This window comes from Delphinus delphis, chromosome 11 (genome assembly GCF_949987515.2).
Source record: "Delphinus delphis chromosome 11, mDelDel1.2, whole genome shotgun sequence".
NCBI lineage: Eukaryota > Metazoa > Chordata > Mammalia > Artiodactyla > Delphinidae > Delphinus > Delphinus delphis.
In genome coordinates this window covers 35,058,038-35,081,854 of record NC_082693.1, presented here as the reverse complement: position 1 = coordinate 35,081,854, position 23,817 = coordinate 35,058,038, and the positions used below count along the sequence as shown (strand labels likewise).

The following is a 23,817-nucleotide window of genomic DNA, read 5'->3' as shown; positions in this document are numbered from 1 at the left end:
CTGCCGATGCAGGGGACAGGGGTTCATGCCCTGGTCCGGGAAGATCCCACATGCCGTGGAGCGGCTGGACCCGTGAGCCATGGCCGCTGAGCCTGCGCGTCCGGAGCCTGTGCTCCACAACGGGAAAGGCCACAACAGTGAGAGGCCCGCGTACCGCAAAAAAAAAAAAAAAGACTAGAAGTGCTTCTACTGTCATTTTTCCATGTGTGTTGTTGTGAACCGACAATCAACCATAACAAGAGGCTTGGTATTTTGGCATTTATCACATGAGAGATTTTGCATTTTCCCCTGCTGTTTCAACTACATAGCATTTTCCCCTGCTGTTTCAACTACATAGCATGATGTAATCAGCAAGGAGGAAGGGTAGTAATCCATACATTATTTCTATTAATCTCCTTCTCGAAATACCTCATTGTCTCCTTTAACGAGCAATCCCTGCATGGTGTTGGTGGGATTACCTCTTTCTTGTGTTTTGTGCTTTTAATGAATCTTACTGATTGTTAAAAATGATATTACAGTGGTAGTTTTATCATTTTACTTTGTGGGAGTTTATAGTTAATTTTAAAAGAATTTTAAAAGAATGGGCTAGTTAATTTTAAAAGAATTCTTCATTAAATATCACCCTCACTCAGCATAGGAAATGATAACAGTTTGGGGGAAAGTGCTATTTTTTCAACTAAGGAAAAAAGCTATAAGTGATGATATTTCCACCATATAATGAACCTTTCATGATTCAAATATACAATTATAATATTTTGTAAAAACTTTTACTCAGTAGGGTTCCCAGTCAGCATTGAGGTTGAGCTGTCCTGTGAGCACCCTCTATACCAAGTGGGTGTCACCGCTAAGCCAGACTCTTGCGTCCAGTGGTCACGCTCCACAGAGCCATTTAGTATCCATTATGGGATAGCAGGAAACCATGGCCTTGAAGAAGACAACGTTCGGATAATTAAATAAGTAACAGTTTGCTGTAACAGGCTTCTTGGCCGTATTCAATGTCCTCTCATTCCAGACATGATCAGTGAAAACAGTGCTCACTGAGTTAGCATCTCTTTACATCCCCCTAGGTATTTTAGGGATATCTAGAAACCACATTAAGTGCTTGGGCCATGAGGAGACCATTTAGCAAATTGAAGATAACGACTAAATAATTGATGAACTAATGAGAGTTAACTTGAGTTAATAAATTATCTCCTTAAGACTTAAAAGCAAATGAATATAGCTTCTCAAAGTACCTCTCTTGTCATTGTCATTTCCATAAGTGGGAGGCTACTCCTTTAGGACATAATCCAATATGATGAATAGAGGTAGAAACTTGTGATGATAAAATGTGAAAGAAAGGGCCATGCAGTTGTACTGAATTAGATGACTCTCAAACTCTGACTTTCTTGAGATTGGGAACTGTGCCACTCATTTCCGTATTCCCTAGATCTTAGCTTAGCTTTAGACACGTTAACTCAGAAAATGTCCACTAATCATTACGTAAATGTCTGAGATACTATGTCCAGAAAAATTTCGAGGAGTGAAGTTCTAGTCTTTCAAGTCAAATACACGTGTCGCCATGATCTGGTGAATTCCAGGATACTGCTAAAATAAAATAAAATTAAGATAAAAATAAGATAAAATCTGGAAAATTGGGAAAAACAAAATATTTGTCTCAAAGATTATATTAATTATATATTTCAAGTCTTTCTTCTGGATGTAAAGACAAATTCCTGAAAATCACGTGAGTTTTATTACAAAAATCCTCATCTATGCATAAGTGAACCCAGAATATCTCAGCCTGGACAGGACAGACCAGCTTAGGGACAGCAAGGACTGACAGGCAGTGGGCAAAGCAACCATGGCCTTGAAGAAGATGAGTTTGGGACAAATAAAAGGGATTGCTGCTTTATGTAGAAGTAAACATAGTTTACTTACATAGTACATTCCTAGAGCTTCACAAATGCGCTGAAAATGGAAATTGCTGCAGGGAAGGTTTAGAAAAGTTCATAACTGAGAGAATAGCAAGAGATCCTTGTGTACTTTGGATAAATTCACGATCCCTGGGGACTGTCATGGTGAAGGGGATGCATTGTATTTCCCTATAACAAGTCCCTTGCTAATTTTGCCAGACAAAATATTCTGCTGGATGGACCACTGGCCTGCCCTCGCCAGCACTTTCCATGATCTGTTTGACACAGGAGAGCTCTTTAAAAAACAATCTTTGGGAACTCATTTGCCAGAAATCAGGCACCTATGGAAATAAAATGAAGGGGTTTTCAGCATTATTTTCCACATTCTCACCATTGTAAAGCACCTGTGCCCTCACGCATCTCAGGAAACTGAAATAGAACACAGACCTACACAGGCTTGTTTACTTCTACATTTTCCATTTTTGCCGAAAGGCTTCCCATGGGTATCATCGTGCCAGCAGTGTGAATTCTCTCCTCACAGATGCACAGGCCTCCCTTCTGGCCTTTCCCCCAACCCTCTCCTAATTTACTCAGATGATGGCCACCAATGGGACACTTCCTTTGTCTGGCTGGGATGACAGATGGCAGAGCTTCCACCGGGATTGGCATTAATAGGACTCATAGGAGCTTCCAAGACTAAATTGAGAGGCCATTCCTCTCTTGAGACTTAGTACATCACATTTTGAATCCATCTTTGCACTCACCTTATAGGTAAAAGGGAAGAGGGCAAAAGAGATAATTACACAGTTGCATTTAGCACTGACTTTTAGGAGAACAATGGACTTGCGCTGAAAGCACCAATGTGACCGAATCACTAACCATTTATCCCCTTTATTACTGAAGTCAAAATTCCCAGAAAAAAATATTTTAACACACCCTTGGATAGAGATGATTTATTTTTTATAAGCTGTAGCCCAGCTTATAAACTGAAAGCTCAGACATACTGCAGCAAACCATCTGTCAAGGGGGATCCAGATGAGCTAAACAGATGCAACAATTCAAGTTATTTCTGACATGCATAAATAAAACAAGCTAGGAATCAGGATTAAAAAATACTCAAATCATAAAGGCTTTTAGAATGTCAATGGGAACTCATCAGTGTCGGATAACCGTCTACATACAGAGCATTTCATTGGGAGAGAGATTTTTTAATTTTCATTCTTAGATTTCTCTTTCTTGAGGACTCAGCACAGTAAATAACAGGAAAGAACTCAGAATAGTGGAAAAGTAATTTGAGAGCCCTCTCTCAGGCTACCTAATGTTTGTGAATTAAATAGGAAAGCCAGATTCTGGAGGGATGAAAGGAAAAGCTTTAGGTAAAAATACTGAGAGCTTATTGAGTGCTTACTTCATGGCAGGCAGTGTTTTAAGTGCCTTGTACATATTAATTAATTTCATTCTCACTGCAATCCTATGGGATAAGTACCATTACTGTCCCCATTTAACAGATGAGAAAACTGAACCTCTAAGAGGTTAAAGAGCTTGACAAGGGCCCTGCCACCAGTTAGTAGCAGGGCTGGAACCTATGCACCAAGTCTTTACATTCCATTGCCTCAGCTTGCACTGAACATCTTTTCTAGATCACAGAGAAGTAATAGTTGAGGCCATCAAGCATTCCTTGACCCTGGGAGAACCCCAGCCATCGTTGTCTAGGCTCTTCTGGTGCAGAACTAACACAGACAGAGAAAGCAATAGACAGAGCTATCTGGAGGTCTGCAGGATCCTTTCCTAGCCCTGGCTCCAGCTTCTTCTGGACCTTTTCCCCGGTCATGCTCTGCTTTGGGACCTCCTCTGTTGGCCCCAGCTCTGAACTTTCTAGCTTCTGTCAGGCCCCTACATGTGCCTTTCTCACTGGCTACCCCATTTCTATTGAATTTGCATTCTGCCCCTTGGCTTTTGTTTTAAGAAGTGCATAGAAAATAAATAAAAGCTGAGATGAGAGGAATTCTAACTATAGAAAATGTTTCTCAGTCGCAGTGTTTCTCAAAGTGTGGCTCTCTGGCTGCCTGCGTAGGCAGCATTGGTGGTGCTTCAGAGGATGGCAGATTCTGGGCTCCACCTCCTACCTCAGGCATCTGACTCTGGGTGTGTGGCTGATAGACCTTTCATACAAGCTCTTCAGGTGATTCTCATACACATAAAGTTTGAGAAACATAGACGGATATAGAGGGTTTCACGCTTAATACTCCCAGGGGTGATTTGCTAACCAAGGAAAGCATTAGGGTCTCTTTACAAAAAGAAGCAGAACTTGAAGGAACCTCTCAAGCTAGCATTTGTAGTTCACTTGGAAATTTGTGGGCTACTAACGACTGAGCATGTTAAAATACATGTAGCACTGTGTTTGGGGGATTTTACCTGGGTTTGCCCAGAAACAACTATCTTACAACATCAGATAAAGTCAAAGGCCTTTCAGGGGAGATGGGTGATACTCCAGAGTGGCTTCAGCAACCTCTTCACCAATTCAGAGAACAAAGAGAGCAGCAGAACAAAACAAGAGGGGAAAGTTCTTTTTTCAGCCTCCAAACCTGTCACCATTTTCCTAGAAATTTTTATCTTGGATCTGGGGAAGCACACGACCATCTTACCACAAACTGGATTTAAATAGTTTATGGTGGAGCCCTTCACCCCAAAACCCACATGTATCCTATCTTATTTTGAATTTAAGCCCCTTGAAAGCCTCCCTAGTAGGTCCAGATACCCAATCATTTGCATGGCTCTTCTCAGGGAGACAGCCTGAACTCACCGGTGTCCTCTCAATCAGAAAGGAGCAGTTCTCAATGGTCAGCATCACCCAGGGCAGCTTTACAAAAGTCCCATTCCTTGGCCTTTGCCCAGACCTACTGGGTTGGGACCACTAGGAATGGGGCCCAACAATCTGTATATTTATAAAATTCCTGGATGATATGATAATCAGCATAATTTGGCAAATACTACCCCAAAGCCTTAATTATAATATATTTCCATCTTCTGGAAAACTTTATTAATGTGAAGTCTCTATTGCAAAAACTTAGCTAGCCTTTCCTCCTTTTACATTTTTAGAAAATAATACTTGGTGGGATGAATGTTTTAGTTCAAAGGCACAGGAGGCTTTACCTTGAAAGTAATGATGCTGAATCATCAGAGATTCCTGTGTGCCTGGCTCCCTTCCCAGACACTGAATACAAGTTTTAGTTGTAATTTTGTATTCATATTCTTAAGTAAAGCATTCCAAATTGTGTAAGCTTTGGGAACCACAAAACCTACCCCTGCCCCTGTCTATAAATGGCAGCATATATGACAAAGCTATGCAAAAGTGACCGAAATTAAATATTTTAACAGCTTTATTTTTCTTTCTGGTCGGTGGATTTTCTGAGTCTTCCTCCATTACCCCCTTTTTTAAACCTGATATTTTGCACTCAAACAGTATATTTTTGATAAGGCTTCTGATATTCAGTCAGAGACAATATTAGTGCCACGATGGTCTGAGACAAGAGCTGATAGCAAGAACAGATGGTCCCGTCAAAAGCCCACCCAAAGGGATATGATGATACCACGTGTGTCATAGCTGCTTTAGAAGTCGGAGAGGGTGCATGCTGCAGAGATTAAGTGGGGACTCTGAAACCACACTATGTGACCTGAACTCAAATTGATTGATTTACCCAGTGAATTTAATAGAAGAGCCTCATTCATTTTGAATAGGAAAAGAAACCTGCTGCATCTTCCCTATTCATGAGCTCATTCTCCAATTTAGGAAGGTTGCCTCATGCTCAAAGCAAAAAACAGCCTTCAAGTTGAGCAAAGGTTTTTTGCAGTACTCAGATGTTCACGTTTTCTGTGCTCAGGCTATTTTTATTCGGCAGCACAGACGGTCGTGTAAGCACAGATTTCTTCAGCAGTTTTTATTATAGCAGGTGTGGGATCCTAGGCCATTGTCCTTAAAACACACACACATTCATTACCTGCATTTGAACAGCTTGAGAACTAATGCCATTCTCTCTTTGTGAACATTCAGCTGACTGCTTCTTGTTATAAGGAGAAAAAGAGGTACAAAACGAAGCTCTGGGAAGCCTTGTTTAGATGAGAATGACTGAGTTGTCATGGAAGAAGATTATAATAAATCATATTCGAGCTACTTCAAGAGCAGGACACATCTGAAAATGGAATAATCTGAGGATCCACAAGAGAATCGCCCAAGACAAACATGAGCCCTGCCACAGCCATAAGTTTTACTCAATCAAATGAGAAGCGGCCCAACTCCCTAAAGGCACATGGTCTGATTGGAGCTCTAGGGTATCACTGTTTTGATCTCAGAAATAAATGAAGAACAAAGCATAAAGAGTATTCACGATGAAAAAATATACTGAGCTGTATGTTGTGAAAAAGAAACCCACCTAATGAACAAAACCGAGGTGTAGTGGTCTGTGGAGGGTGGCAGAGATAGCAAACAATCCATAACAAAGATATGACTCACCTCTGATACTCCTAGGCTAGAACATGAGAGCTGACATCACAAGTGGCTGCCCAATGGGGAACCATATCTCTCTGCTCTCCTCAACTCTACGTGGGGCTATCTCACTCGTTATTCCCCATGGAATGTGCATGGAGGTGACATGTTTTATTTCCAGGCCAGGGGGTTAAGAAACAGGCAAACCCTCTTAGTCATTTTCCCCATTCTCATTATTGCCATTTGCCCACTGGATGTTGAAGTTGAAATTGTTAAAGTCACCAGGAATCTAAGTCCCAGAATGATGGTCCACAGCCCCTTGCTGATCTGGAACCGCCTTGCACTGTTACGTGAGTAAAATAAAACCATATTCCTGTAGGCCTCTAAAATGTTACCATTTGCTTTGCCTTTTATAGCAGCTAGCATGACTCTAACTAGGAGACAATCAAATTGTGTTCAACATTATACCTGTTATGTGAATACGATATTCCTCCTTGAAGATCTTCTGGAAGAAAGGAATCTTGAACTGCATGTGAGGCGTGTGCAAACCAGGAAGATTTACATCGACGTCTCCCATGAAATGTGGGAATTCCCAGTCCTGCCAGAGAAAATCAACATGAAAACATATCTGTGATTTGTTTCATTCCTAAGCAGATAAACACCAAAAATTAATTTTTTATAAGCACCTATTTTAAAATCATTTAAATGCAGCTAGCTGTTGGGTGTATCCGTTTTGTTATGTGATGGTTGTTTTATGTACATTAGGTAGCAGTATGCAAACAAAATCAAAATTAAGTCATAACTTATATCCTTAGATTGTCCCTTTAATGTGATAATAAGAAACCAATGCAGATTTGATGTGCATCAATACATGTTTCTGTCTTTCTTTCTGGAGACCTGGTCTTAAATTTTTATAGGAAGGAAGTGACCCATATTTTTAAAATATGGGGTAATTTAGTTGTATTTTGTTCCACTACTTTAAAAAAATAAGAACCTTATAATAGCATATTTGTGTAAGAAGACAAAGTAAATAGGATCTAATTCACTTAACCGAGTTCCTTAATTCACATCAAGGGAGCTTTATTAATCATCTCTGCTAGCAACTATATGGAATGGAAAAATGCCAAAGACTCCTGTCCTACCCTCTTGCAATTTAGCATCAATTTGAACCAAACGATGGAGGGCCTGACATACTAGCTTGCGAGATGAACAGTGAATTCATTCCCAAATTGTCATTAGTTATTTCCTTGTTTTCAAGGCAAAATCAGGTGGGATGACTCTCCGTCTCATAAGGAAGGAAAACAGATGCAAATGAAGATATTTTTAGGTGTCTCATCTGCTCTTGGTTTTTGGATAGAGGTACCAAATTAAAGTTCATAACTAGCATGTGAAGAAGAAATACACTAAATAATGAAGAAACCTTTAAGCTGAATCCATATTTTTATTTCTAGTAATGAAATGATCATTAATTAACAGTCCTATACTTAAAGAATATTTTTTTAAAACTTGGATATGAAAAAATAATAAACAAAATATTAATTTAAGATTTCAATCTGCCATCTCAATATAAAAAACTTATCTTTTTCCAAGATTTCTATATATGCAGCTAATAGAGGTGTGTTGATAATAGTGTGCCTGAACATTTTAGGAGTTTCCATGTCCATTCCACCCCCCTCTTTGGTAAAAATTCTGACTAAGGCAGAATAGACCTTAAAGGAAAGGCGAGTATGTGAGTGGTGGTAACCAGGAAAGTTTTCAATGTCTATTAATTTCTTGATCAATGGATCACTTTAAACCACGAATAAGAAATAAATATATAAGAAGAAAATGATGCATTATCATCCCTTTCTATTGGTGTGTATGCAAATTTCTTGTTGGTCTCACCTCTTCTGGTTTTTCAGATTTCAGCAGCAAATAGACATGTAATTTTGGAAATTCAGAAAACCCAAAGCATTGGAGCCGAATGAATTTGGTACATTTTGATCTAAAATATTAGTAGGAAATGGATTGGTAATAATACTTGTGAATGATTGCATTTTATTAAAGTGCATTTGATTTTGTTTTTTTCCCCCACTGATAATATCTTGTTCTTTCTATGTTACTTGAAAGACTCTTGCAAGAGAATTGAAAATGAATTTAGTCTTTTACTAAAATATAACTGACATCTGCCATAAAAAATTTATGCTTGGCAATGGTAACCAGAGAATATTTCACTAGCCCTGGATAAAAAACACAGAGCATGATCAATAGAGAAATTCTCTCTCTTATTTCTTGGTGTAAGTAGGAGTTTAGGATTAACAGATACACACTATTATCTATATAAAATAGATACACAATAATGACCTACTGTATAGCACAGGGAACTATATTCATTACCTTGTAATAACCTATGACGGAAAAGAACCCGAAAAAGAATACCTATATCTGTATCTCTTTCTATATATATATATCTGAATCACTTTTCTGTACACCTGAAACTGACACAACATTGTAAATCAACTACACTTCAATTTTTTTTTAAAAAAGTTAAAAAAAAAAAAGGAAGAGAATACATCTTGGTAGTAATTCGGCAAGTGTACTTAGGGTGCCTTCTTTTGGAAAGATGTTCTTAGACTGTTAGCATTTAGATTTTCATTTCATGAAATGAAAGCTTTCTACTGGGTATGAAATCGATTTTAGTTTGAAAGTAATCTCTAGAGATTTCTTGTAGACTGGAATCAAAATTTCATTCCCCCCCAAATTGTTCCTCAATTATTTCCCACCTGTACTTGGAGATAGAAAGATGAATTAAGGAAATGGAAAGTAGGGGAAAGAGAAGAGAAAGTCTTGCTCTTCATCTAGAAGATGGCATTACTTGTCTTTTTATTTTTTTAAAGAAGGGATCAAGGCAGGGATTTAGGGGGAAAGTGTGAGAAAAGTATCTTATGCCATCTAATAAATTAAAAACAAAGAGAACTACTAAAAGAGATGATACGTAAATTCTCTTAGATTCCCTCCTTATACATTATTTTTTATAATGACCAGATTTTGGTTTTCAAAACTGTCTTCCTTAGTCTTTTAACTCCCTACCCCCATTCTCTCCCTGGTACTCTGATTTCTGTAGTTCAGTTCCTACTCTGTATATTTCTGCAGACTCGTTGAATCAGCATAAATTTTGACCTTGACTTAGAATGGGATGATAATAATAATCATTGCTGGGACTTCCCTGGTGGGCCAGTGGTTAAGGCTTCACCTTCCAGTGCAGGGGGTGTGAGTTCAATCCCTGGTCAGGGAGCTAAGATCCCCACATGCCTCGCTGCCAAAAAACCAAAACATAAAACAGAAGCAATATTGTAACAAATTCAATAAAGACTTTAAAAATGGTTCACATCAAAAAAGTCTTTAAAAAAATAATAACCGTTGCTACCACTTGCAATGTGTTTTAGACTCATCTTAATGGGGGCATCTGAGGGTGGTGATACCCCAAGTATTTATATATAGGAGATAGAAGAGGAGAGAGGATGATATTCTGAGTCCCCATCTTCATCTGTCAATCTTACAGGCTTCTTGTGAGGATGGGATAATGCCTGGACAGCAATTAGCACACTGCTGGAGACAGATGGAAGAGACAGAGACAGGCCAGCAAGCAAAGTTGATTTCTGAGCATGATTCCAAGGTCAGGGTTATCCTGAGAGTGAAGCAGAGGAAGCAGATAGATCTGTTTTCAGGAGGATTGCATCCAAGGCTGCCTCAAGGTCCAGATGAAAAAGGAAAACAGCCATCTTCTCCTTTCTTCCCTCATCCATGGCACAGCACTGGCCTCCTGAGGTCTCTGATGGGACTTGGGTCAGAGCTGAGTCCTCCCAGAGGGCACCAGGAGCGGGACCATAGAGAAGGGCACCTCTCTCAAAGAGATGCATGAGGTGGCTTCAAAGAAGGATAGAAGAACAGGAGCAAATTGTGGGTCACACTGTGGCGACACACAAATAACTGTGGGGGACTTGCAGTGTGGTGGGGCTGGCACTGCTACTGTGTAGGCGGGAGCTGGTAAACCAGCAACATGAGAGGCTAAAGGAAACCTGCGGATGCTTGCGGTATAAAGTATCGGGCACTGGCAGTGTTCTAGCATCATCCTAAGCTACAGAGTTACATTACATACAAAATCATCCCCAAATGTTGCTATTATTAACCCATTTTATGGATGAGAAGAATTTGCCTCACAAAGGTTGAATTGTCACAAAATAATGTAGCTGTCATGTGGCAGAGCCAGGGTCAAAGAATACATACTTTCTGCTGGGACATGCAGGCTCTAACCATGAAAAGTGACAACCCTTTTTGTTTTTGACTCAGTAATGGAATTATTTGTACCTGCTGTACCTGTTCTAATAGAGAATCATTGATGACACTCATCACCTGCTCATCTCTCACCCAAAGTCAGTTCCATGAGGGGCTTTAAACTATCCCTCCCTGCCACCACATAAGGTTCTCATATTTTAGCTGACCCTAATTTGAACAAGAAGACCAACTGTAAATTTTTCTCCACTAAGCAACTGCCTCAGGATAGTTGGTTTCCAATCAGACTGCTGAGTAGGGAGATTTGACGAACGGGAGATTACTAGAAACTACTGAGATTCTCTTGGCATGAAATCTATGTATGTATAGTAGTTTCATGCACAGATTGTATGTACATGTTATGAGAGCCATGGCTTCCTTTCCTTCTGCATACTTTTTTTTTTAACATATTTACTGGAGTATAATTGCTTTATAATGGTATGTTAGTTTCTGCTTTATAACAAAATGAATCAGCTATACATATATCCCCGTACCTCCTCCTTCTTTCATCTCCCTCCCACCCTCCTTATCCCACACCTCTAGGTGGTCACAAAGCACCAAGCTGATCTCCCTGTGCTATGTGGCTGCTTCCCACTAGCTATCTGTTTACATACCCATCAACAGTGCAAGAGGGTTCCCATTTCTCCACACCCTCTCCAACATTTATTGCATGTAGACTTTTTGATGATGGCCATTCTGACTGGTGTGAGGTGACACCTCATTGAAGTTTTGATTTGCATTTCTCTAATGATTAGTGATGTTGAGCATTCTTTCATGTGTTTGTTGGCAAACTGTATATCCTCTTTGAAGAAAAGTCTGTTTAGGTCTTCTGCCCATTTTTGGATTGGGTTGTTTATTTTTTTAATATTGAGCTGCATGAGCTGCTTGTAAATTTTGGAGATTAATCCTTTGTCAGTTGCTTCCTTTGCAAATACTTTCTCCCATTCTGAGGGTTGTCTTTTCATCTTGTTTATGGTTTCCTTTGCTATGCAAAAGCTTTTAAGTTTCATTAGGTCCCATTTGTTTATTTTTGTTTTTATTTCCATTTCTCTAGGAGGTGGGTCAAAAAGGATCTTGCTGTGATTTATGTCATAGAGTGTTCTGCCTATGTTTTCCTTTAAGAGTTTTAGAGTGTCTGGTCTTATATTTAGGTCTTTAATCTGTTTTGAGTTTACTCTTGTGTATGGTGTTAGGGAGTGTTCTAATGTCATTCTTTTACATGTAGCTGTCCAGTTTTCCCAGCACCAGTTATTGAAGAGGCTGTCTTCTCCCCATTGTATATTCTTGCCTCCTTTATCAAAAATAAGGTGACAGTATGTGCTATCTGGGCTTTCTATCCTGTTCCATTGATCTATATTTCTTTTTTTGTGCCCCTACCATACTGTCTTGGTTACTTTAGCATTTGTACTGTGGTCTGAAGTCTGGGAGCCTGATTCCTCCAGATATGTTTTTCTTTCTCAAGATTGCTTTGGCTATTCGGGGTCTCTTGTGTTTCCATAGAAATTGTGAAATTTTTGGTTCTAGTTCTGTGAAAAATGCCAGTGGTAGTTTGAAAGGAATTGCATTGAATCTGAAGACTGGTTTGGATAGTATAGTCATTTTCAAAATGTTGATTCTTCCAATCCAAGAACATGGTATATCTCTCCATCTGTTTGTATTGTCTTTAATTTCTTTCATCAGTGTATTATGGTTTTCTGCATACAGGTCTTTTGTCTCCTTAGGTAGGTTTATTCCTAGGTATTTGATTCTTTTTGTTTCAATGGTAAATGGGAGTGTTTCCTGAATCTCTCTTTCAGATTTTTCATCATTAGTGTATAGGAATGCAAGAGATTTTTGTGCACTAATTTTGTATCCTGCTACTTTACCAAATTCATTGATTAGCTCTTGTAGTTTTCTGGTAGCATCTTTAGGATTCTCTATGTATACTATCATGTCATCTGCAAACAGTGACAACTTTACTTCTTCTTTTCTGATTTGGATTCATTTTATTTCTTTTTCTTCTCTGATTGCCATGGCAAAAACTTCCAGAACTATGTTGAATGATAGTGGTGAGAGTGGACAACCTTGTCTTTCTCCTGATCTTAGAGGAAATGGTTTAAGTTTTTCACCATTGAGAACAATGTTGGCTGTGGGTTTGTCATATATGGCCTTTATTATGTTGAGGTAAGTTCCCTCTATGCCTACTTTCTGGAGGGTTTTTATCATAAATCGGTGGTGAACTTGGCCAAAAGATTCTTCTACATCTATTAAGGTGAACATATGGCTTTTTTCATTCAGTTTGTTAATATGGTGTATCACATTGATTGATTTGTGTATATTGAAGAACCCTTGCATACCTGGGATGAACCCCACTTGATCATGGTGTATCAACCATTTAATGTGCTGTTGGAGTCCGTTTGTTAGTATTTTTTTTGAGGATTATTGCATGGTTGTTCATCAGTAATATTGACCTCTAGTTTTCTTTCTTTGTGACATCTTTGCCTGGTTTTGGTATCATGGTGATGGTGGCCTCATAGAATGAGTTTGGGAGTGTTCCTCTCTCTGCTATATTTTGGAAGGGTTTGAGAAGGATAGGTGTTAGCTCTTCTCTAAATGTTTGATAGAATTCACCTCTGAAGCCATCTGGTCCTGGGCTTTTGTTTGTTGGAAGATTTTTAATCACAGTCTCAATTTCAGTGCTGGTAATTGGTCTGTTTCTATTTTCTAGGTCTTCCTGGCTCAGTCTCAGAAGGTTGTGCATTTCTAAGAATTTGTCCATTTCTTCCAGGTTGTCCATTTTATTGGCATGTAGTTGCTTGTAGTAATCTCTCATGATCCTTTGTATTTCTGCAGTGTAAGTTGTTACTTCTCCTTTTTCATTTCTAATTCTATTGTTTTGAGTTTTCTCCCTTTTTTTCTTGATGAGTCTGGCTAATGGTTTATCAATTTTGTTCATCTTCTGAAAGAACAAGCTTTTAATTTATTGATCTTTGCTATCATTTGTTTCATTGCTTTTTCATGTATTTCTAATCTGATCTTTATTATTTCTTTCCTTCTGCTAACTTTGGGGTTTTTTTGTTCTTCTTTCTCTAACTGATTTAAGTGTAAGGTTAGGTTGTTTATTTGAGATGTTTCTTGTTTCTTGAGGTAGGATTGTATTGCTATAAACTTCCCTCTTAGAACTGCTTTTGCTGAATCCCATAGGTTTTGGGTCGTTGTGTTTTCACTGTCATTTGTTTCTAGGTATTTTTTGATTTCCTCTTTGATTTCTTCAGTGATCTCTTGGTTATTTAGTAGTGTATTGTTTAGCCTCCATGTGTTTGTATTTTTTACAGATTTTTTCCTGTAATTCATATCTAGTCCTATAGCATTGTGGTCAGAATAGATACTTGGTATGATTTCAATTTTCTTAAATTTACCAAGGCTTAATTTGTGATCCAAGATATGATCTATCCTGGAGAATGTTCCATGAGCACTTGAGAAGAAAGTGTATTCTGTTGTTTTTGGATGGGATGTCCTATAAATATCAATTAAGTCCATCTTGTTTAATGTATCATTTAAAGCTTGTGTTTCCATATTTATTTTCATTATGGATGATCTGTCCATTGATGAAAGTGGGGTGTTAAAGTCCCCTACCATCATAGTGTTGTTGTTGATTTCCCCTTTTATGGCTGTTAGCATTTTCCTTATGTATTGAGGTACTCTTATGTTGGGTGCATAAATATTTATGTGTTATATCTTCCTCTTGGATTGGTTCCTTGATCATTATGTAGTGTCCTTCTCTGTCTCTTGTAATAGTCTTTATTTTAAAGTCTATTTTGTCTGATATGAGAATTGCTACTCCAGCTTTCTTTTGGTTTCCATTTGCATGGAATATCTTTTTCCATCTCCTCACTTTCAGTCTGTATGTGTCCTACGTCTGAAGTAGGTCTCTTGTAGACAGCATATATACAGGTCTTGTTTTTGTATCCATTCAGCCAGTCTATGTCTTTTGGTTGGAGCATTGAATCCATTTACATTTGAGGTAGTTATTGATATGTATGTTCCTATTACCATTTTCTTAATTGTGTTGGGTTTGTTATTGTAAGTCTTTTCCTTCTCTTGTGTTTTCTACCTAGAGAAGTTCCTTTAGCATTTGTTGTAAAGCTGGTTTGGTGGTGTTTAATTCTCATAGCTTTTGCTTTTCTGTAAAGGTTTTAATTTCTCCATCAAATCTGAATGAGATCCTTGATGGGTAGAGTAATTTTGGTTGTAGGTTTTTCCCTTTCATCACTTTAAATATGTCCTGCCACTCCCTTCTGGCTTGCAGAGTTTCTGCTGAAAGATCAGCTGTTAACCTTATGGGAATTCCCTTGTATGTTATTTGTTGTTTTTCTCTTGCTGTTTTTAATATTTTTTCTTTGTATTTAATTTTTGATAGTTTGATTAATATGTGTCTTTGGCATGTTTCTCCTTGGATTTATCCTGTATGGGACCCTCTGTGCTTCCTGGACTTGACTATTTCCTTTCCCATATTAGGGAAGTTTTCAACTATCATCTGTTCAAGTATTTTCTCAGTCCCTTTCATTTTCTCTTCTTCTTCTGGACCCCTATAATTCAAATGTTGGTGATTTTAATGCTGTCCTAGAGGTCTCTAAGACTGTCCTCAATTCTTCTCATTCTTTTTTCTGCTCTGCGGTAGTTATTTCCACTATTTTATATTCTAGGTCACTTATCTGTTTTTCTACCTCAGTTATTCTGCTATTGATCCCTTCTAGAGAATTTTTAATTTCATTTATTGTATTTGCTCTTTAGTTCTTCTAGGTCCTTGTTAATCGTTTCTTTTATTTTCTCCATTCTATTTCCAAGATTTTGGATCATCTTTACTATCATTACTGTGAATTATTTTTCAGGTCGAATGCCTATTTCCTCTTCATTTGTTTGGTCTGGTGGGTTTTTACTTTGCTCCTTCATCTGCTGTGTGTTTCTGTGTCTTCTCATTTTGCTTCACTTACTGTGTTTGGGGTCTCCTTTTCACAGGCTGCAGGTTCGTAGTTCCCATTGTTTGGTGTCTGCCCCCAGTGGGTAAGTTTGGTTCAGTGGGTTGTGTAGGCTTCTTGGTGGAGGGGACTGGTGCCTGTGTTCTGGTGGATGAAACTGGATCTTGTCCTTCTGGTGGGCAGGACCATGTTCGGTGGTGTGTTTTCGGGGTGTCTGTGACCTTATGATTTTAGGTAGCCTCTCTGCTAATGGGTGGGGCTGTGTTACTCTCTTGCTAGTTGTTTGGCCTAGGGTGTGCAGCATTGTAGCTTGCTGGTTGTTGAGTGGAGCTGGGTCTTAGCTTTGAGATGGAGATTTCTGGGAGAGCTTTCCTCATTTGATATTACATGGAGCCGGGAGATCTCTGGTGGACAAATGTCCTGAACTCAGCTCTCCCACCTCAGAGGCACAGGCCTGACACCTGGCCGGAGCACCAAGACCCATGGCTTGGAAGAAAAGAGAGAAAAAAAGAAAGAAAAAAATAAAATAAAATAGTTATTAGAATAAAAAGTTATTGAAAATAAAAAAAAATTAAAAATAATAAAAAGAAAGAAAGACAGAAAGAAGAGAGCAACGGAAACAAAAAAACAAATCCACCAGTGATAACAAGTGCTAAAAGCTATACTAAAAAAAAGAAAAAAATGGACAGACAGAACCCTTGGACAAATGGTGAAAGCAATGCTATACAGACAAAATCATACAAAGAAGCATACAGATACACACTCACAAAAAGAGAAAAAGGAAAAAAAATATGTATATCTATATATATAAATAAAAAGGAAGAGAGCAACCAAATTAATAAACAAATCTACCAATGATAATAAACTCTAAATACTAAACTAAGATAAACATAAAACCAGAAAAAATTAGATGCAGAAAGCAAACCCCAAGTCTACAGTTGCTCCCAAAGTCCACGGTCTCAATTTTGGGATGATTCATTGTCTATTCAGGTATTCCAGAGATGCAGGGTACATCAAGTTGATTGTGGAGATTTAATCCGCTGCTCCTGAGGCTACTGGGAGATATTTCCCTTTCTCTTCTTTGTTCGCATAGCTCCCAGGTTTCAGCTTTGGATTTGGCCACACCTCTGCGTGTAGGTCACCTGAGGGCGTCTGTTCCCACCCAGACAGGACAGGGTTAAAGGAGCAGCTGATTAAGGGGCTCTGGCTCACTCAGGCCGGGGGGGAGGGAGGGGTACGTAATGCGGGGCTAGCCTGCAGCAGCAGAGGCCGGCGTGACGTTGCACCAGCCTGAGGCGCGCCATGCGTTCTCCTGGGGAAGTTGTCCCTGGATCACTGGACCCTGGCAGTGGAGGGCTGCACAGGCTCCTGGGAGGGTAGGTGTGGATAGTGACCTGTGCTCGCACACAGGCTTCTTGTTGGCTGCAGCAGCAGCGCTAGCATGTCATGCCCGTCTCCGGTGTCCGCGCTGATAGCCGCGGCTCCTGCCCATCTCTGGACCTCGTTTAAGCGGTGCTCTGAATCCTCTCTCCTCGCGCACCCCAAAGCAGTGTTCTCTTGCCTCTTAGGCAGGTCCAGACTTCTTCCTGGACTCTCTCCTGGCTAGCTGTGGCGCACTAGCCCCCTTCAGGCTGTGTTCAAGCAGCGAACCCCAGTCCTCTCCCTGGGATCTGACCTCCGAAGCCGGAGCCTCAGCTCCCAGCCCCGCCCGCCCCGACGGGTGAGCAGACAAGCCTCTCGGGCTGGTGAGTGCCGGTCGGCACCGATCCTCTGTGCAGGAATCTCTCCGCTTTGTCTTCTGCACCCCTGTTGCTGCGCTCTCCTCCGTGGCTCTGAAGCTTCCCCCTGTCACCCCCTCATCTCCACCAGTGAAGGGGCTTCCTAGTGTGTGGAAAACTTGCCTCCTTCACAGCTCCCTCCCACTGGTGCAGGTCCCGTCCCTATCTTTCGTCTCTGTTTTTTCTTTTCCCCTACCCAGGTATGTGGGGAGTTTCTTGCCTTTTGGGAAGTCTGAGGTCTTCTGCCAGCATTCAGTAGGTGGTCTGTAGGAGTTGTTCCACATGTAGATGTATTTCTGATGTATTTGTGGGGAGGAAGGTGATCTCCACATCTTACTCCTCTGCCATCTTGAACGTCTCCCTGCTGCATACGTTTTATAAATTATATTTTGAAAACCAGATGAAAGTGTTGAATTAAGAGAATTACAAGTCAAGATGTGTTTGGCTACTAAGACCAGGGTACAGACAGGCTGGTCCTGTGATTGCCTATTATAAAATGTTCATTTACTCTGTTCTTTAAGAAACGTTATCAGTATTCAGTAATTCAAAGCTTCCTTATTACAGTCTGCTATCAAATCTAACAATGCCTTCAGCTGTCTGTCCCATTTGTGACTCAGTGATGTGAGAATGATTTAGGTACATTGAGTCACACACCCTATTGTAGTTCTCATCAGTTTATGGTGATGAACAGAGTTCCAACTTTGTATCTTGCTTCATATGGGAGAAAAAGTTAATTTTTATTCAGAAGGGTATATTTCCCATATAAAAATAAATGAGCAGCACCATGGTATGTATCTACTCCTATTTCTTACATACAATGGTTTACTTTTGCCTATAGCTATAAAAATCACATTTGAACACTGATGTGCAAATTGCATTTGGACATGTAATTTGAATGGATGTGACCAAATGTGATTACATCCAAGTGTGGCCCTATTAATCATGGGCCACATCTAGACAGAATTTCAGGACAATGTTAAGTATATAGGCAAGATGGTCTCAGGATATCCTCGATTCATCATTTCCCCACATTTTCTCATTGAGACACATGCCTTGGGGCCAAGGAAAAGAACTTGGCACTGTGCAGAGAAACTCAAGCTTGAAACCAACATGGTTTTGAATTCCCCAACTGGCATTCAATTTCCCAAATCAAATGAAGGGACCCCATTTCTATTTAGAGAAGTGTTAAAGCATAAAAATGTAATAACATTGAATACTCTACCCTGCAAAAATGAAACCATGGTATCAGAACAAAAGTCGTATTTTGGAGGCTAAAGACTGGCCATCTGGTTTTTGAGAAATTTAAGACGCATATTATATTATAGTTTAACAAAAAGTATTGATAACCACTTAGAATAGAATGACAATAGATTCCTAAATACCAATAAAATATCAACATTTTTCAATGTAATAATTTGTATATCTCCTCTTTATAGGCATTAGATTATACAGCTTTAAATAATTTCAAAAGCCAACTTTACAGATATGCTTCTTTCTCTTTGTTAATTTCTATTTCTCCTATTCAGAACTGAATTTAGATCCATGAATATCAGAACATCATTCTACCAAAAATGTCCCCAGCTTGTAAAGTGTCCTTAGCTTTTCTATGCTTACCATGTCCTAGCAACAAGATTTTAGATGACAGTGAGCAGTGGTGGCCTGAAGAATTGTACTCATGCTTTGGGTGATATTTTTGTTTCTTATTAAGAATCTCGAGTGCCTGATTTCTTTCAGTAACCCTATGCTTCTCCTAATTAGCAAAACTGCCATGGTGTCACTTAGCTGAATAAATCCTTGGAAATCTTGATATATAGTAGGTGTTGCTCATTTGTTTGTTTATTACCTGTCTCTCCCATTGGAATGTAAACTCCAAGGAGCGTACAGAAATTTTTCCTGTTTTGTTCACTGTTATACTCCCCATATCTGAAGCAGTACTCAGCATATAGTAAGAACTCAAATATTTGTTGAATTGATGAATGGAGCTCTCTGAAAGTTAAAGATAAACAACCATCTCTTTTTGGTTTCATGTAAATGGAATTCAGGTAAACAGAGACAAAAATACTTGTTTTTATAAATAATATTACACGTCAAACTGAGATTCATTATTATGAAAGAAAATTGTTGCTTTATTTTTTCCCTATAAACAAGGTATACTGGAATTACACAGAGAGTAACCTAAAGATAAAGCCATTTGCCAAAGATCACAGAGGAGAAGAGAGTGGATAATGTGAGGAAGAAAGTGGTCAAATGTAAGTGTTGTGAGATGAGGCAGTTAATGTTTGGAAAATTAGTAAAAATGCTCATTGGGATGATCCAAGACATACTTTTAGTTACCATATAAATGTAAAGAAGCTTATGAGACACGTCCAACCAAGTCAGAGAACATGAAAAGAGAATGTAAACCAACATGTGATTAAAAAAATATGGAGGATCATTTCCCGCAGTGGATGATGCCAGGAAGGTGGTCAAGGCAATGTTGAATATCAGAGACACCCTGCAGTAAATGTGAAGGATGTACTAAAGAGAAAGACCAGCAGCTTACTTCTTAGATGTCTTTTGACAAATATTCTTTTCTTATAAATTATACTCTTATTTTCTCCTAATATTCACTATTGTTTTTTTTTCCCTCAATGGCAAATGAATTCCATAACCTTTTGGAGTTTTCTCTCAGGAGTCACATATGCTATTTAAAAGATTTAAAACCTTTGGGGAAAAATCTTGGCTTTCTGGTTGAAGTAGGCTTTTTTCAACAAGTAGAAGAGACGGCAGATCTCATTCATCATTAAAACAAATCCAAGTCAAACTGTAAATCCTTACTTAAAATGTTTAAAGAAGTTGACAGGTGCTTTTTATGCATTCTAAGATATCGATAAGCTCTCAAAATTGTTGTTGTCTAAACAATCTAATTCATCCTGAAGGCCTATTTTGTAGTGTGGTTTAATGTATTTTCTTCATCAGTAATCTTTCTTACTTGCAAAGGCCAATAGGAATTTTCCTGTCTAATTCTGAAGCCAACATACATCAATGAGATATAAGTAACAGTTTAGTGCCTGTAGAAAAAGCAAATAAGTCAAGAAGTGAGAAGTGAGTGTAGTTTGTTACTTTTAAGAGACTTTACTGTGAGGCTCTGGCAAGATAGGAGTGGGTTGTTAAAGACAAGTTTTTTATATTTAGACAGCTTGAAAGCATCATTATTTTAAGCACCAAGGTGGAAGAGTGTCTGATGAAATGCACTGGGCCTCATTTACAGATGTCCTGCCCTGGCAGACTGATGTGATGGAGCAGAAAATAAAAGTCAGTCTTGTAAGTGTTTACAACTAATAGAAATGCATCATGTGGCATCTAGGAATAATAGGAAATCAATATCCCTCACTAGGGCAATAGAGTTCACCAATATGCAAGGAAAGAGTGCTTGACATTGTAGAGACTCCTACGTGTATATGTGTGTGGAGGTGTGTAGACAAACCATTGACTAGGACAAGTTGCTGACAACTAAAGATAGTGCAAAGTCTAAGGAAACACAGTGTCATAACTCAATGATAGATCCTTTTGGATAAAGTCTTCCATCCATCATCAAACAACAACTTGACCTACTTTGCACTTCTTAAGAAGAGTGAATATTAGCTACATAATAAACTGATATATTTTTTAATTAAATGAGAACTCCTGATAACTCCTCTTTTCCTAAAGAGGAAAGAGTGAAATCTAGTGGAAGGAAATTTTTAGACAGCATAATTTCATGTTATTTTTCAGACACTGGCTGCGGTTCAATGTCACATAGCCCTTGCTTATTCTGTGCTTTATTGTATTTGGACATTTGGTATAAAATGTCACTGCTCCAGTATCTGTTCTGGCTCTATGCACGCTGCCAGGAATGGTCACATTCAATTGTCTGAATGACTAATTTCTTCTATAGGCTATATAGGAAAATTAATTGCATACTGTCAAAAGAGTAGATATTGTGCTTGGTAAAATTTTTATTTAATATTGAAGTCATTTTTCTCTGTAAAAAATTAATAATAGTGGAGATCAGTGGATAAATGTGATTCAATATAAAAATATTCACTTCACAAACAATAGAGAGGGTATGAAGTTGATCTAAATATCAGATGGGTGGTTGAGGTAAAGGGCCTCTAGTGTTTCTTGCAATAAGTTCATTTCTATTTTCATAATTTTTTGTCAAGAATGTCTCATGGAGCATATATTCTAATAGAAGAGAGACCAGTCAATCAGCAAATAGCAATAAAATATGGTGTCAAATAGAGATAAATGCTTTAAAGGAAATAAAACAGGGTAAGGTGATGGAGAGTGGTGAGTTAGAGGTGGGTGCTAGTTTAGTTAGTCAAAAGAAAGCCTCTTTGAGGATGACCTTTGTATGGAGTGCTGACTGGTATGAAAGAACAAGCTCTGTAAATCTCTGGAGGAGGCTGATCAGCTAGAAGGAAGAGCAAATGCAAAGGCCCTGAGCAGGAAATGAGCTGGGAATGTCCAGAAACAGCAAGGATAGAGTGGCTATAGGAGTGTGAGTGATGTGGAGAGTGGGAGGTTGGCTGTAGGTGGAATAAAGTCCAGTTTAAAGACAACTGTAGTAATTTAGGTGCGAGATGATGGTGGTTAAACAATGGTGGTCAGGTGTTCAGATCAAGATGTATTTTGAAGTGTCGCCAGCTGAGTTTCTGGATTTACCAGTTGCTCCGGCAACTGGTAAATGACAGCATCATTTACCGAGAAGGGAGAATTCGGGGAACCAATAAACTTGTAGCAGATAGGGAGGTGGGTAAGAAATCCAGAGGTCTATTTAGAACACACTATATATCAAGTGGAGGTATTGCACAGGCAGCTGGGAAGCATAAGGGAGGGATCAAGACTGGAGATGTCATGTGGAAGTCACCCATGCACCTACTGATCTAAAACCATGAAGCTGGATGAAATCATCTAGAAAGGGAGTACAGAAAGCCAAGAGAAGAGGGCTGGGGACTGAGCGCTGAGGTACTCTGACATTTGGAAGTTGCAAGAGGCAGTAAGGAAAACAAAGCAAGAATGGTGTATAAGAACAGGAGAAAGTGCATCCTAGAAGCTAGGTGAAAAGTGTCTCAAGAAGGCAGAAGTGGTCAACTTTATTGAATGCAGCTGAAAGTAAGAAGACTGAAAGTTAACCATAGGATTCAGTACTGTAGGAGAGGGTTTACGGGTTTTTTTTTTGGCTGCACTGTGCGGCATCTTTGTTCCCTTACCAGGGATGGAACCTGCACCCCCCACACGGAGTCCTAACCCCTGGACCGCCAGGGAACTCCCAGGAGTTGTTGATCTCGATAAGACCTCCAAGCTCCAGAGGAAGCTGATGTTGGAGACAAAGTCCTGACTGCAGTTGGTTCAAGAGAAAATGGGAAGTGAGAAGTAGAGACAATAATTACAGAACTCTTACGAGGAGCTTTGCTGTGAGTGGGAACACAGTAAAGAGGCAGTAACTGGAGAGAGATTATGATTCTGTTAATTTCAAATAAATTTGTTAGTGTCAAATAAAGTCAATTTTGGCAGGATAAGGGACTCTGAGTGGGACCTGAAATTTCCTTTTTATATTTTAAGTAGCTTCTGCAATGGCTAAAGTTAAAAGCTGGTGTGCACCAGGGTGGATGCGCTGATACTTTACAGCGGGTGTCCGTTCTGGTTGATGAATACCTCCACTGTATCAGTAGCTAAATACTTTGACTATCACTGTCTGTGAAGTCAAAATGGCTGTTTTCCTGAAAAAACAAAACAACGCTAGGCTAAGTTAATTGTATCTGGAAAGTAGCAGAGTTTTAGAAACAATAGGCTGGATCCTTGTTGCTCTACCGATGTGATTTCCTTCTGTTTCATCTTTCTCAGTAAAGACAATCACAGAATGTCTGCCTCTGACCCCCACGGACCACCCAGTGATAACACGAACAGAAAGTAAAACCTTTAGAGCAATGTATTTGAACGGCCAGACATCCCAGGCCTTTCTTCAGTGTGTTTTGGGTCAAGAGTGTTCATCCTCTGAGCTCTTGAGAAAAATTATCAACCCTCAAGTAAGAGAGGATAGACTAGGAAAACAAGATATATAGAGACAGGGTGGAGGGATGGGAACAATAAAATACATTTTGTTGCTGGAGAATTATACCGTCAGTGAGATGAAAAGTTTTCTGAACCTAGTTTTAGTCCAGAGGTCAATGGCCAAGAAAAACCTAAAATACATTGTTTTCCTTGTTGGGAACCTATGTGAGAGAGATTCTACCACCCTCAGGATCTTTTTGGGAAACAAGTTTCCAAGCTGGGGTAAAGAAGCCTTACACTCATGTTAGCAGTTGCCTGTCCTTATGCTGACACGATGCATTCAGAAAAGCCCGAGGTGACTACAGTGGGCTTGGTTT

At 39.2% G+C, this 23,817-nt stretch overlaps 1 protein-coding gene across 4 annotated transcripts in view; it reads right to left on the bottom strand.

Moving 5' to 3' along the window:
• TMEM117 (transmembrane protein 117) overlaps nucleotides 1-23,817 on the bottom strand; it is a 534,943-nt gene that overhangs the window by 6,328 nt on the left and 504,798 nt on the right. For all 4 annotated transcript variants that reach the window (XM_060026169.1, XM_060026170.1, XM_060026173.1 and 1 more), the window contains one exon: nucleotides 6,847-6,976. In XM_060026169.1, coding sequence (XP_059882152.1) covers nucleotides 6,847-6,976 — 130 coding nt within the window. The remainder of the gene's footprint in view (nucleotides 1-6,846; nucleotides 6,977-23,817) is intronic.